This window comes from Palaemon carinicauda, chromosome 2 (assembly GCF_036898095.1).
Source record: "Palaemon carinicauda isolate YSFRI2023 chromosome 2, ASM3689809v2, whole genome shotgun sequence".
NCBI classification, from domain to species: domain Eukaryota; kingdom Metazoa; phylum Arthropoda; class Malacostraca; order Decapoda; family Palaemonidae; genus Palaemon; species Palaemon carinicauda.
This window is the reverse complement of record NC_090726.1, coordinates 128,888,261-128,902,766: the sequence shown is the minus strand read 5'-3', so window position 1 is coordinate 128,902,766 and position 14,506 is coordinate 128,888,261. Positions and strand designations below refer to the sequence as shown.

The window sequence follows — 14,506 nt, the reverse complement described above, 5'->3', positions numbered from 1 at the left end:
GAGTCCTTCTTTGGAACACAAAACAGCCTTCCTTGAAATTTGATGGACTTTGCCCTCTTTATTACTCTCTTGTCCAAGAGTTCTTGGACATATTCTTCCAGAATGGGGGTTGAGTGTTAGAAGAATTGAGGGAAAGATGGTGGAGCTACATTCCAGCTCCAACCCTGTCCATTCTTGATTAGGCTGTTTGCCCAGGGATCAAAGGTCCAGCGATCCCGGAAAAAGAATAGTCTTCCTCCTACCGGAAGCATCTCACTTGGATTGTTGACCAGAGGACTTGCTTCCTTGGCTGTGTCCACCTTTATTACCTCTGCCTTTTGAGGGGCGTCTAGAGGAGCCTCAAAATGATCCTTTAGCTTTCGGCCGAAAGGTAGTAGACTGCCTCTCAAAAGCTGGGGTAAAGGCTGGCGACTGTGTCGCCATTTGCTGGGGGTACCAACTGGTATGTAGTAGGTGGTTGTGCTATCACCTGGGGCACCGCGGTAATGGGAAGTAGTTGTTGTCTAGGGGGGTGAGAGGGCGCCCTTGGCTTCTTCGTCTTCCTCTTAGGTTGGGGACCCTCATCCGTGGAAAACTTCCTCTTCATTGACAAGCCCCACTTCTGGAGAAGGTTCCTATTCTCTGTGACGGCTTTGTCAACTACTTCCTTGACCACTTCATTTGGGAAGAGGTCCTTTCCCCAGATACTGAACGATATCAGCTTCCTTGGCTCGTGTCTCACCGCAGCTGATGCAAACATGAACTCTCTGCAAGCTCTTTTGGCTTTGATAAAGCCATACAGGTCCTTCGTAACAGTTGCCAGATGTGTTTTGGCGACAACCATAAACATATCTGGATTCGGGGGATCGCTTGCCATTGTCTCTAGGATAGTTTGGTGAGACATAGAGGTGGCAAGTCTTTCTTTAGTCTCCTACTCCCTGCACAGGAGAAACTCTAACAACTTAGGGAGGTCCCCGCCGAACTGGCATCCAGCAATATCAGCCTCCAACCTCCCGACTGAGAAGGTAAGATGTACATCCTTCCTGTCCTTCTGGTCCAAAGGTAAAGCTAGGGATAACGGCTTACACTCGTCGAGTGTAGGACAAGGTTTCCCTGCTTCGATCGCCTTTAAAGCAGCCTTGTACCCTTTTTCCATAAAGGGGAAGGCCCGGGAAGATGAAGCAACAAAGGAGGGATGCTTCTTGCTTAGAGCCGGCACCTTAGAATTAGTGAAGGCCCCCTCCTTCAAGGTACTCGTCAGCAAAGCCTGTGCTTTAGCATGGTCAAAAACTATGACCTCTTTTGGCTCTGTCTCCTCCTTTGAAGCTGGCTCTACCTTCAGACGGACGAAGCAGTCTGGGTAAGCCCCAAAGCTGGGCCAGAATTCCACATCTTCGATGGGGACTGAACCCAGCTTCTCAGAAATGTAGATCTTTCCCGCTGTCATTGGCATGTACTCAGCATGCCTCTACGGATTCACATCCGAGAACGGAGGAAGATCTTTTACGTTAAGTCTCTTTTCGAAACGCACGGGATGCTGCAAGTTGCCGCATCTCCAACCTTAATGCAGCATCCTTCTCAGCATTTTGCTTCTGGATCTGCTGCACCAACGTCATAATTGACGACAAAGTCTTCCCTATGTCTTCCGATGGGGGAGCAGATGACGTTGAGGGAACAGGTTTTGGGGCAGGAACCGATGAGACCGAAACTGCCTCTTCCTCCTCGGTATCAGGAGCCATGATCGACTCCTCTTCCTGACCTTCTGTAAGAAGGGCCTTTTCAGTGCCCACTGACACTTCTGACATCCTGTCATCAAGTTGGATTTCTTTCATTGCGTCCGAGACATCAGACTCTACTGGAATCTGGACGCAGAGGATCTCTGGGTGAGGCTGAGGGATAACAGCATCTGTAGATGCCCTAGGGAAAAGATAGGTCCTCATCTCCTCATTTGGAAGGTAAGGCCCCGTGGTGTTCTTCTGAAAACTGCGGACCCATTTACGAAGCTTCTCCCTTGCTGCATCCCTTGACTCCGCTGACTTAGGGTCGTCAAAAGCCTCAGTAACCAAGTTCGTACATATATTACATACCTGAGGGTCCCAGTACTTCAGAGCTCCCTTGGTAACGGCACAGCGTGAATGCGTCCTGCACATCTCATGGCTGCAGAATTTCTTGCTGCAGACATTGCAGAACATACTCCCGCACTCGGGATGGTCCTCCTGTAAAGAGAGGAAATTACAATGAGTATACGTTGAATAATCTCACAAGATTAAGTATACAATATATTGTCTTTACATGTAGCTTAGGATAGATAAGCTAGAAAGGAAAAAGGAAAGACACATACATGTGCTTCCTGCCCAGCTGATTGCTGTGACCTCCCTCAAAATTAAAACTATGGTTAATTCTATTCTAAAAACCATTGGAAGATTTCTTTCCTATAGGGATATGTAAGTGTAACTTAACACCAGCTTTGAGACATTTTAATATAGGGGATTGTTATCAGTGATCACTAATTAGGTTATAGAAAGAACTTACTTTCTTTATATTGTATGGTCTCAACAACAGGCTGCACATGACAACACAGAGTATGTTGGAAGAAATTTTGGGCTACCGTATAATCTATACCGTAGTTTTAGGTTTGCGGTATGATCTATATTGTAATTATACTGGATACTGTATAAACATATACTGTAGTACCCGCCGTCATATGCCGCCAGGCTAGCACCTGGGTACAATTCAGAAGATGTATTACCTTCTGGAGTAATGGGCGGCAGTCCGCCGGCTGCCGGTGGGTCGCCGGCCGCTGGAGGGTCGCCGGCTGTCGGCAGTCTATGCCAGCTTGCATTTAGGTATTATACCGGCGGTCGGCAGCCTATCCGGCTGCCGGCAGCTAGTCATAGCTGACGGCAGGTTAGGACCCAGGGCTACTAGCCAGTAGAGAGAGAGAGAAAACATGGATCGAAGGATTGTGTAAGAGCTCTGCCTTACCACCTTCTATCCAGAATGAAGGTTCAAAAGGAAGGGGAGAATGTATCATTCAAGCTTCCACCCATCCATAACATTGCCGGTCCCTGCCGGCAAAGGTTATGGATGACAGTCCAAGAGAGGGCTGAAGAACACTCAACAGTAAGGGGCTTCTGCCGGCAGCCGGCACAGCCGAGCTATAGACAGAGAACCCGAGCCAGTCCCATAACATGCCGGCAATCGGGTCGATTGTAGGACGATGGCCAAGAGTTTGTGATGGATAGGCCATCACTAAAGGACAGAATGGGGAGGGATGAGGGTCCTATAAGGTGTGGAAGGAGCCGGCAGTATAGCCTGTCCTACCTCACCTAACGAAACTCTGTTCTAGTATTAAAGCTATCCCATGTGGCTAGAGAATTCTATTCTCGAACCTAGGGTCAGCTTAATACAGTAAAGGGGTCGGCAGCACCCTCGCCGCCATCTCTAAACAATAAAGGAACAGAGTTCTAGTGCCGGTGTCTCCTAAGCAGTAGAAGAATTCTATTCTTCAGCCTAGGGTCTGCCGGCACAGGACTAGTCTATCAGACCACAGGGAGAAGGTATCATATCATATAAAACCTTCAGGTGTGGCCTAGGGAGGTCTAGCCTCCTATGTTGTCAGCCTAACCTAGCAGGGGAATTCTATTCACCTTGCCAGTCAGCTACCGACCACAGACAAAATACTCTGAGGTTCTGACCAAACCCAAAAACCTGCGTCTGCGGTTACAGGGAAAGGACAGAAAACCCTAGCCTAGTTCTACCTGAATGCAATTCAAGGTATCTGCCTAGAGTTAAGCCTAGGCTAACTCAGAGGGAAAGAGAGATTGCCCTTAAATCTCCGAAGGAGACTAGTATCATCCTATAAAAGTCAAGGAGATATCTATCTCCACTTGAATAACACGATACATAAGACCAATTGGGGACATGTATGAAAGTATACTAAAGCCACTAGGCTAGTAGCCTAGTGGCAGTGAGAATCGATTATCTCTCTCGTATACTATCTTGGAAGAGGAAATTATGCATTTGTATATACAGTATCTTACATGTATAAAATTTCGCCTAAAGCTTCATTAAAATTATAACACTAGGAAAGTATTATATCATGCATGAAGTACTAAAACTGAACGCCTAGGCTAGGAAGCCTAGCGTCAATAGGTTTGGTTACCTAAATCGCCATACCTAAAAATAATACTATCGGCATAATATAAAGCATTCCTAGCAATGAAGGCTAAATAGATAAAGATATTAAAGCTATTAAGGCCAGGAAGGTCGTTCTGCTAACTAGATGACTCATGCATTACGAACGACAGCGTCCATGACGCGTCCGGCTTAGGCAACAGCTCTTGCAACGTTAATTTTACTTCATCCCAATTAAGCCAAGGCAAGAGGTTACATTTATACAATGTAAAGAACAATATTCAACTTTCCAGAGGCAGATGAGGCTGGAGAAAGCATGATTAATCCGAAATTCTTCCGAAATAACGAGAGAACACAGAAAAATCACCGAGCAATGGCGCTACGAAATAAGGAATAAAGATGGCGGACGGATATGACGTCATCTAGGTACTCAAAACAGTAAGGAGTGGTGCCTTAATAACGGCTCCCCTTTTTTTTTCTTGCCACTTTCCCTCTCGAAGCGTAAACGCTATTCGGGGTGAAGATAGCTATGTGGTGTGTCAAGAATACGTCCCCTGATATGCGATATCCCTAAAAGTAAAAGTTAGGGATATTCGTGCCAGGAGTTAGAATTCTGGATACCTTAAGGTAAAATTCTCTGGGAATATCACTGTAGTCAAATATACCCTAGGAAGCTACTTTAAAGGAACTTCCATCAGGATGACATGGCCTGAGCCCAAAAAAAGAAATAGATAATATACAGTATATGGACTGAAGTAACAAAACAAGTTTACAGAGTGAGTGTGAGAGGAAGTGAAGGGGAATAGTTATATTGAGCAATATCTGTTGGTGGCTAAGCATTTAATGTGTTATTCATGTTTCTAAACCTCAAATGCTGTTCCACTGCAGACCTAACAAACTAACCATACATGCCATTGCCAAGTTTGGAATTCTGGGACATAATGTTGAATATAGCACTTATTTTTCTTGTATTGAAATTTATGCTATTATCTTTCACAATCTGCAGGTTAAGGTGCATCTGTATTTTCTTTATTTTCTATTTTCTTTTGAGCATCATTTACCCAAAATGTCATGTCATAACCAACACTTATTTACATATGCTGGTGCCTTGATAATTTTAAGACTTCCATTACTGATCAGAGGTGCAAGGCATGCTTCCTTTTTTTTTTTTTACAAAGGAGTAGATGGTCTTTTTATGAAAAAAAATTGAAATCCATACTATTTTTGGTTTTGTGAATTATCTCTAGGCAATAGACCTTTATTAGATTTATTTTCCTCTGGAAGGTGACTGATTATGCACCAGAAGTTGTCAGGATATTAGCTAAGGATTTTAACCACCTTTTCATTCAGTTTTCCTTATCATTCATTTCAGGCACTGGGTTTCTGTACACAACTCATGGTTGGACACTTGTTAGTGCAGTAGTTGAAGGTGTGGTTAATAAGCCATTTACACAAGCCATTCAGGGTCTTTTTCATGATCTTGATCTTCGATTCACATACCTTGAAGACCCATCAAAAATAATTTACAACAGAGCAAGGTAATTACTTAACAGAGTATATTATTGCACAAGTAGTATGCTATACTTATTTGATAATTGAAATGTTAATGTTTTTTGTTAATATAGGAATTTTCATTTCTATTCCTGTTTTTTTTTCATTGTCAGTACTTAAATGTAAACATATTTGAAATATTACTTACTCAATTATTTTGATTCAAAGAACTGGTTAAATTATCTACTAATTATACCTAGGAGATATAACAGCAAAGCTAGAATAAATGGCAGTTAAAATTTTATAACTAGGTGTAAACAGGTGGTCAATAGTTACCAGCTAAGAGCTGAGAAGTGCCACCCCCATACTGGCTCAGTGAGTAGTCACTTTGATAGCAGCCATCAGTGAGGACAGACATTTTTGCTGGCTGGAATTTTTGGCAAATTTTGATATTTGTTTTTTCATTTTTCCAGCGCTTTAAAGATTTCATTTCTTCAGTGAGGGTACTTGCAGAAATGCGAAAGTGTCCGGAGATGTAGGGAAATACATGCAGGCACCGTTATGAGTTCCAGGGAGACTGATCCTTACCTTTTTGTGCTCTGCCTGCAGAGGACACTCCTGCAATCAGACCTCCCCTTGTGCTGAGTGTCTGGAGTGGTCACCCTCCCAATGGGTAGTGTATAAGAATTCCAGAAGGGATTCTTTGCATTCAGGTTCTTTCTCGAAGTTGGTCTCTTCTGGAGGCTGGTCAAGTGAGATTGATGGCCCTTTCATTTTGGGGCAGACCTCGGGGTGAAATGGATGGGCTTCCACCATAGGGGAAGTCATCATCTGCTTTACAGATGGATAATGCTGTACTTTTGTTGTGGTCCTCCTTGGGACTTAAAATTATTTCTTCCAAGTAGCAGTTATTAAAGGTGCTTGTTGTGAGGATACTGCAGGAAAATTCTGCTGCTCTTGCAAGAGAGATCATTGGCTCTTTTCCATTGAGAACCCAGAGGAGGGAACCCCCTCCTTCCTGGGCTCATGCCCTCAAAGCAATCTACCTCCACTTTAGTCTCTCGACCATGCCCTGAGACCACCGAAGGAGACATGTCTCCTAAGTGCCCTTCCTATGGGAAATGTGCTTCTTTAAAAGACTCACCTAGGTGAAGAAGAGTTGTTTCATAATCACAGTGCTGTCAGTTGTATGAGGATAGAGGAGAATCTGTAAAGAATAGGCCAGACTATTCGGTGTATGTGTAGGCAAAGGGAAAATGTACCGTAACCAGAAGGAAGGATCCAATGTAGTACTGTCTGGCCAGTCAAAGGACCCCAAAACTCTCTAGTGGTAGAAACTCAATGGGTGGCAGGTGCCCTGGCCAGCCTACTACCTCACTCAGACTTGCCTCCCCCAAAGACACATTGCCAAGACAAGTTTCACCAACACGTTCTTATGCTAGACATGCAAGACTAGAGAAGAAATTCAAGTTCCTAGCTTTGCGCTTAGATGCAAGTCTTGCGACAGTCAGGGTGATTCTCCTATTGTAGACCTTTAGCCTAAGAGGCTGAAGGCAAGTACTCCCCAACGCAACCTGCCTCAATGTCAGGATCTAGGCTACCTGCCTATCAGGCTCGATGACTGACAACAGAGCAACTAAGTGCGGCAAGAGACACTTCCCTGAGGTGACAATTGCCCTTGAACTTGTCGGGGTTCTTTCTCACCCAGGGAGATAGACCTGGTTGACAATTATCGGTTGGCACGGATCGAGTTCGACTTCAACCTCTTGCTCTCCCTTTTCTTTGCTCGGAACCAAATGAAGGATAAAGTAGATTGACAGCCTGCTCCAGTCTGGAACAGATCCTGGTCAGTGTTAGATGACACAGAGGATTCAAAGGAGAGGAAACGACCACCTAGCCACCTCTCCCCTTTCTTTGAGAGTGCACACCTCATGGAAAGGAGAGGCCTAAAGAGCATCTCGAAGAATAGGTTCAGTACCACAGCAGACCTTTGAACTCTCAGGAAGACCCAAGACTTGCAAGCTATGAGGGTTTCCAGAAAAAGTGCTGCTGCTAGTCCCTCTCAGTCTCAGTCCCCTCTCAAGAGAGAGGAGCGAGAGACTTATTTGACTTTCGACCCCTCCCGAGACCAGCCTAGTACAGTACTGGAGATTGATGACCCCGATCTTGACTACTCCAAACGAATCTGACGGCGCACTTTCTCAGCTGGCATGGCTTAAGGCACATGATACAGAGGAAGGCAAGTCAGATTCCACCTTTTTACAGGTCTTAACCTGCATTCAAAGGGTGAATGGCCTTGTGTCATGCACCACACCTCTAATTGAGCTTCCCTGGTCAATCCTGGCCTCGGAACCACTAAGCAAGGTGGATATGCGGGTCTCTGCAAGAATGGATTCCTTAAGGGAGGAGAGATCCTCACGGATAATTCCTCCAGCTTTCTCAAGGCAGATGAAGTATTACCACACACAGAAGGCTTTTGTTTTCCCCTTATCTCTTAATCTTGCAGAGGCAGCTCTAACCTCAGGTGTTCCTGCAGACAATCAAGCAACATATGTCATTACTTTTTCATCAACTGGGGCTATGACTATGGAGAGCACAGCAATGGAAATTCTTGAGGCTGCCTCCTGATTGACCACTGGTCAGGCACAGTCAGCTTCTTACCCAACACAGGGAACTTGTCTGACTTAGACATGGAGAAGGCTTACAAGAACATCATCCTGATAAGAGTCAGAGCCGTTGAGTTCTTTACTCATCAAGGGGCCAACTAGTTGGCAAACTGGGTCTTGAAGAGACGCAATGCTGTGGCCTCCAGGTTCTATAAACAAATCGGCCAATGAGATTTTAAATATCAGAAATGCTTAACCAAAGGGTTCTCTGTTTCTGACAGGATATTGAGGTAGTAACCGAGAAGCTGAGGAAGGCCAATCAGGACTTGCTTCTGCAATAGGCAGTGTCTTTCCGGCGACCTCAGTCCTCCTACACTTTTGGTCAGGCAAAATTGTTGATTCCAGCTAGGCAGGCGCATAGCCCTGCACAGAGAATTGGATGCTCACCTTGCCCTTCCATCCTGAGGCAGGGCACTAACCAGCCCTATCCAAGCAAACAAAGGGCGAGGCTGATGCTGGAGGAAAAGACAAGGGACAACAACATCGCTAGGGGGGAGAAATTCTCCTACAATGGGAGGATGCCTGCAACTCAGATGAAGGAGGTGGTGGTATCATGAGGCAGAAAGTTGGATGGTAGATGTCCTTCGATCCAGAACCTCCACCCATTCATCAGCTCTTCTCCTCCCCTAATTCCACCACCAGCAAAATCACTGTCTTATCGCCAGGGATTAGTGAAAGACCTAGCCATTCGGCCAAAAGACCAAGCTATGCAAGAGAAGGGCGCTCTCCAAGAGGTCGACAATGGCTTCCCAGGCTTCTCCAATTGACTTTCTTGTAAAAAAAAGGCACCTGGTGACGAGACCAGTCATAGACCTGTTAGCCCTGAAAGAGTTTGTGTAACAAATTTCGTTTAAGATGGAGACCTCAGCTACAGTCATGCAAGCAATCAGGCCTTTGGACTTCATCATTATTATCAATTTCAAAGATGTGTACTTCCAGATCCTAGTCCAGCCTGCCTTAAGGAAGTACCTCCGCTTTGTCATGACCAACAAAGTGCATCAGTTCAGGGTGCTTTTGTTTTGGGCTCTCGACAGTGTCACAAATCTTTACCAGAGTCTTTATGCTTATGTCAGCATGGCCACATGCCAACAGTATTTGTCTCTTATATCTGGATGAGTGCCTGATTTTGGAGGACTCGGAGGAAGCCTTCCTCCTTCACCGAGCCAGAGTTTTTTTTTTGGAAGAAGTCCATTGTAATGTCAAAGAAAAGACTTATCTACCTCGGAATAAACATCAACACAGTTCTCGGGAAAACTTTCCCATCTCAGATGAGAGCAGCATGCCTGAGAGATGCGGCACATCCCCTCCTGTGTCAGCTCCCTCTGCCAGATCATTAGTGGCAGAAGTTACTGAGACATCTTAGTCTCCCTGGAAAGTCTCTTACCAAATGGTAATCTGCACCTACAATTGCTCCAATGAGAGTTGAAGGGGCACTGGTCTCAACATCTTGACCACCCTCTTTCATTGGTTTTAGTAGGGGGAGTCCAGACATGACCTAGAATGATGGCTGGATGCGATGAATGAGGCTCTCCTCTTATAACGCTTCCACCAGAGCTCTTGTTATTGACAGATGCATCATAGGAAGGTTAGGGGTCACGTGTCCATCAACAGATGGCATCAGGACAGTGGTCCAACCAAGAGCATCGATGCTATGTCAACATGTTGGAGCTTCGAGCAGCTCTTCTTGCGCTCCAACATTTTTGCCCTCTTTTCATTGGCCACTTGGTGTTGATGAGCGACAACACCACTGTTGAGAAATATGTGAACAAATAAGGAGGTACCGTGTCACTGCAGCTTTTCTAGCTAGCAACAGAGATCCATGAATGGGCAGGGCTCAACTCAATTACTCTGATAGCTCGGTTCATTTCAGGCAGAAAGAACATTGAAGCAGACAAACTGAGCAGGAGGATGAAAGTGGTTAGCTCAGAATGGTTTAAATCCTTGGATATCGACAGAGATCCTTACTTTGTGCGGTTCAGTAATGACTGACTTCTTTGTGACCTTGCTAAACCACAATTTCCCAGTTTACTGCTTACTGGTGCCAGATCTATAAGCAGTGCTCAAGGACGTGTTCCAGCACCTATGGGATGGTCTAAACTTATATGCTTTTCTGCCATTCTGACCAATAAGGAATGTCTTAAATTGTGTTTGAGCCTTTCCCAACCTCAACATAACTTGTGGCCCTGAAATGACCCCAAGTAGAATGATACCTTAACCTTCTACTCCTGCGATAGAGACTGAGGGAATTGCCTGCTCTTCCTGACCTGCTGTGCCAACCACAATCCCAGATCTTTCTCAGTACAGTGAAATTGCTTTGGCTTTACACATGAAGGTTATCCAGCATCTCCTCTCAGAAAATCCTTTATGCACAAAGTTGTGCAAGAGATTTTTGGGTTTTGATTGCCTGCTGGTAATTTATTTGCTTAGTGATCGCTAGACTGGGGTTCGAATCCTTTTCAAACTCGTTAATTCCTTTGGTTGCTGCAACCTCAATATCTTTGTGAGCTAAGGATTGGGGGGGTTTTGGGGAACCTATAGGTCTATCTGCTGAGTTATCAGCAGCCATTGCCTGGCCCTCTTTGGTCCTCTTTGGTCCTAGCTTGGGTGGAGAGGGGCTTTTGTGCTGCTGATCATATGCATATATGGTTAGTCTCTAGGGTATTGTCCTGCTTGATATGATAGTCTCACAATCTCTTGACTCTGCCATTCATGAACGACCTTTAAACTTTTAAACCCCTAGAAGTCTTCAAGCTCTATGTATCATGCCAGGTGGGCCATCTTCAGTGGTTGGTGTTATGGAAGGGGTGTTTCCCCTCTAAGAGCCTCTATCGGTCTATCCCATTGATAGTCAAATTTTTACTATTTCTCCTAAAGGGAAAACTGCTCAGTATCAGTGGTGAAAGGCCATTGCTCAGCCTTGGGCCAGGACTTTAGGCAGAAAAGAGTTGATGTTTCCTATTTGGTAGAGCTTTTCATGCTCATACAAAGTTTTGAACAGACCTGTCCTCCTTTAGAGGTGAGATTACCGCCCTGGAACGATGTGAAGGTGCTACGTTCCCTGAATAGGGCACCTTATGAACTATTGAGGCTTGCCTCAGATAGGAACCTCACTCTCAAAACTTGCTTGGCCGAGCCTCTGTTAAGCTGGTTTACAAGCAGCACGGTCTCTCTTATAATGTCTCTCATACCAGAGGATGGAGGCAAGTCTTGTTCTCCCAGAGTTTATTACCAAAACCCAGAGTCCTGTAGTACCTGTTTCCAGGTTTTATCTTTTCAGATTGCGAGCCTTAAGGGAGTTAATAGAGGAAAGAGACCAGAAATACAATCCACTCTTGGATTCTTCTCTCTGGTTACGGTTCATATTTCCTTTGCCTACACATACACTGAATAGTCTGGCTTATTCTTTACATATTCTCCTATGTCCTCATACACCTTACAACGCCGAGATTACCAAACAGTTCTTCTCTCGAGGGGTTAACTACTGCACTGTAATTGTTTAGTGGCCACTTTCCTCTTGGTAAAGGTAGAAGAGATTCTTTAGCTATGGTAAGCAGCTCTTCTAGGAGAAGGACACTCCAAAATAAAACCATTGTCCTCTAGTCTTGGGTAATGCCAAACATGGTCTTTCACTGTCTTTGGTTAAGAGTTCTCCACTTGTATTGTAAAAGTTTTTATAGATTATATAGGAGATATTAATTTTGATGTTACTCTTCATATTAAGTTTATTTTTCCTTGTTTCCTTTCCTCACTGGACTATTTTCCCTGTCAGAGTCCCTGGGGTTATAGCATCCTGCTTTTCCAACTAGGGTTGTAGCTTAGAAAGTAATAATAATAATGATGATGATAATAATAATAGTAATAATAATAATAATAATAATAATAATAATGATAATAAGGGAGGTCATTGATCATACCCTTTCGCCACCCTTACCTTCCTCCCCAGGAAGAGGTTGAGTTAGAGCACATGACGCCAGAGAGGTTAATACATCCCTAGCATTCAAGAATTTTTCTGTGGCAAAGGTATTATAGGCAGTCGTGTGAAAGGTCAGACTACATTCACTGCCCATTACCTGTGGGAATCGACTCATAGGTCTCTAGTTACCTTTTCTGTAGGGCCTGTAGGAGCTGCACAGTAGGTAGTATAGCTACCTCAGCTCCTCTCACAGGACCATTAGCATCGGATCGAGGACAAAGGATACGTATTAGTCTGGTATGGAAGTGAAGAATTACTGGCCTTTTCTTTTACTTTCAATCTTCCCCTCTTTTGGGGGACATTTTCAAAATCCATCGGGGGGAATCGATTTGACTGCAGGTAAGCCCCACTCAGCCTATCAGGTGTTTTGTAATGTAATATAGAAACGTCATTCCCTACACTCCTTACGAGGGGGAGTGTGTAGTAACCATATAAACCCATTACTATACATATGCCACATGGTGTGAACTAAGCAAACCCATTAGAGAAAGGATCACTGTTGGGAGGTATTTGTATTCAAAGCTATATATGAGAGTATTGGATGATCTCAGCCATCCCAAAAATGGTTTGAACCTTTTTTTGGCAGAACTATTCTCAAGGGTTGGGTCATCGGAATCTGGGGGATCCAATCCTTAAGGAAGGACTCTCGGGTTCTGGCTGGAAGCCCATCATTACAGTGAGCAGGCAGGAGGCCATGGCTTACCCATTCCCATTCGGTAACTACCGACCTCTTGTTTATACCATATTATTAGATTTTAACTGTTCTGCATTCCAGCTTCGCTGTTATCTTGCTTATTTCAAGGACTCAGGTTTGTATAGTTGGGGTAAATAAAAAAAAAAATCATCTCCAAATTCATCATATTGATTCAGTTATTTTGAGGCATAAAATTGTTAGGTCAATTGGAAAAATTTAATAGGTAAACCATGTTTTAAAGCAGGGCTTTAGCTATGTAGGTAGAACATTATTTTGCTTTAGTCATATACTTGATTGTGAAACTGGTAGTGAGAGTAAAGTTTTGAAAAGCATAAGACAAAATGATATATGTATATTGGCAGAGTATTGGTAAATAGAAATAAAATTCATGATGCATGTAAAAGGACCATAGTTTTCTGTGTAACAGATATCATCACTTAGAAAGAATAGGAATGTTATAGAAGAGGTGAGTGTTATTGAAGAGGTGGGACTTAGTAGCAAGATTCGTGGCTGGAGTATGTTTGGAACTCCACGATACAAATTAATGAGTTGTGAAGGATTTAAAGTACTCTGAGACTTCAGAGATCGAGATGGTTTTAACTATTAATGAGAACAAAAACGAGTTAATCAGAAGTGCAGTTGATGTAGAAGTAGCAAGATGAAAACCAGTATAGGAACTCAGAAATTATTGGAAAATGGTGGAAATGAACACTTGGAATCAGTGGTATTTTGACAGAAAAGCTTTGATAACTTCCTATAAAAGAAGGGAAAGATCCCATTTCACATCCAACCCCATAAAGGCAAAACCTCTAATAAAATATTAATGATAGAGGTGGATATCAACTACGCTAAATGTTTATCCTCTTTCTAGCTATTACAGACGTGACTCATGTGGGAGATTGCAGAATGCCCCATATGTTGACAATTCATACAAATGGGCTGGAGGAGGATTTTTGTCGACAGTTGAAGATTTAACAAGATTTGGGAATGCTATGTTGTACTCAAGTCAGCAGGATTGCATGCAAAATGTGGAAGGTTAGTTTTTTATTTTTAGTGTTCTAGCAAAGATTGAAAGCTTTAGTGTAGCCTATTGTTTCAAGCATGGCCTTATTGAATAGTAATTCTTATTAATTACCGTTGCATTATCATTCACCAGAATAGAGAATAATAAGAAAATTTATATTTTCCCTCATGTCATATTATTAAAGAAAATCCTCAAAATTTTCTCATATTTTCCCATATGTCGTATTACTTTTGGGGTTAAAGTGCTGTGAGATCTCCAAAGACGTCTCTGTTAAAGGCTAGAACAGGGAATCCAACATGACATGAATACCAAAGAAATACTGTCTCCCCTGCTCTAAGTGCAGTGTATCAATGCTCAAGGCACAGACTCAAGTGTGTATAGGGACAACCTGACAAGTTCAGGCACATTTCAACTTGCCAGAACACATTATTAGCTAAAAGTCGTCTGCTATGAGTGACGTCATGCAAGGCGTCCCAGAAAGGAACCATAATTCCAGTCTTCTTTATGTGTCGTTGGTAGGATAAACAACGTACTGTATCCTC

General features: G+C 43.6%; 1 protein-coding gene across 8 annotated transcripts in view; it reads left to right on the top strand.

Moving 5' to 3' along the window:
* LOC137626877 (serine beta-lactamase-like protein LACTB, mitochondrial) overlaps positions 1-13,980 on the top strand; it is a 192,853-nt gene extending 178,873 nt beyond the window's left edge. For all 8 annotated transcript variants that reach the window (XM_068357871.1, XM_068357906.1, XM_068357864.1 and 5 more), the window contains 2 exons: positions 5,489-5,654; positions 13,812-13,980. In XM_068357871.1, the coding sequence (XP_068213972.1) occupies positions 5,489-5,654; positions 13,812-13,980 (335 nt within the window). The remainder of the gene's footprint in view (positions 1-5,488; positions 5,655-13,811) is intronic.
* Positions 13,981-14,506: the final 526 nt, after the last annotated feature.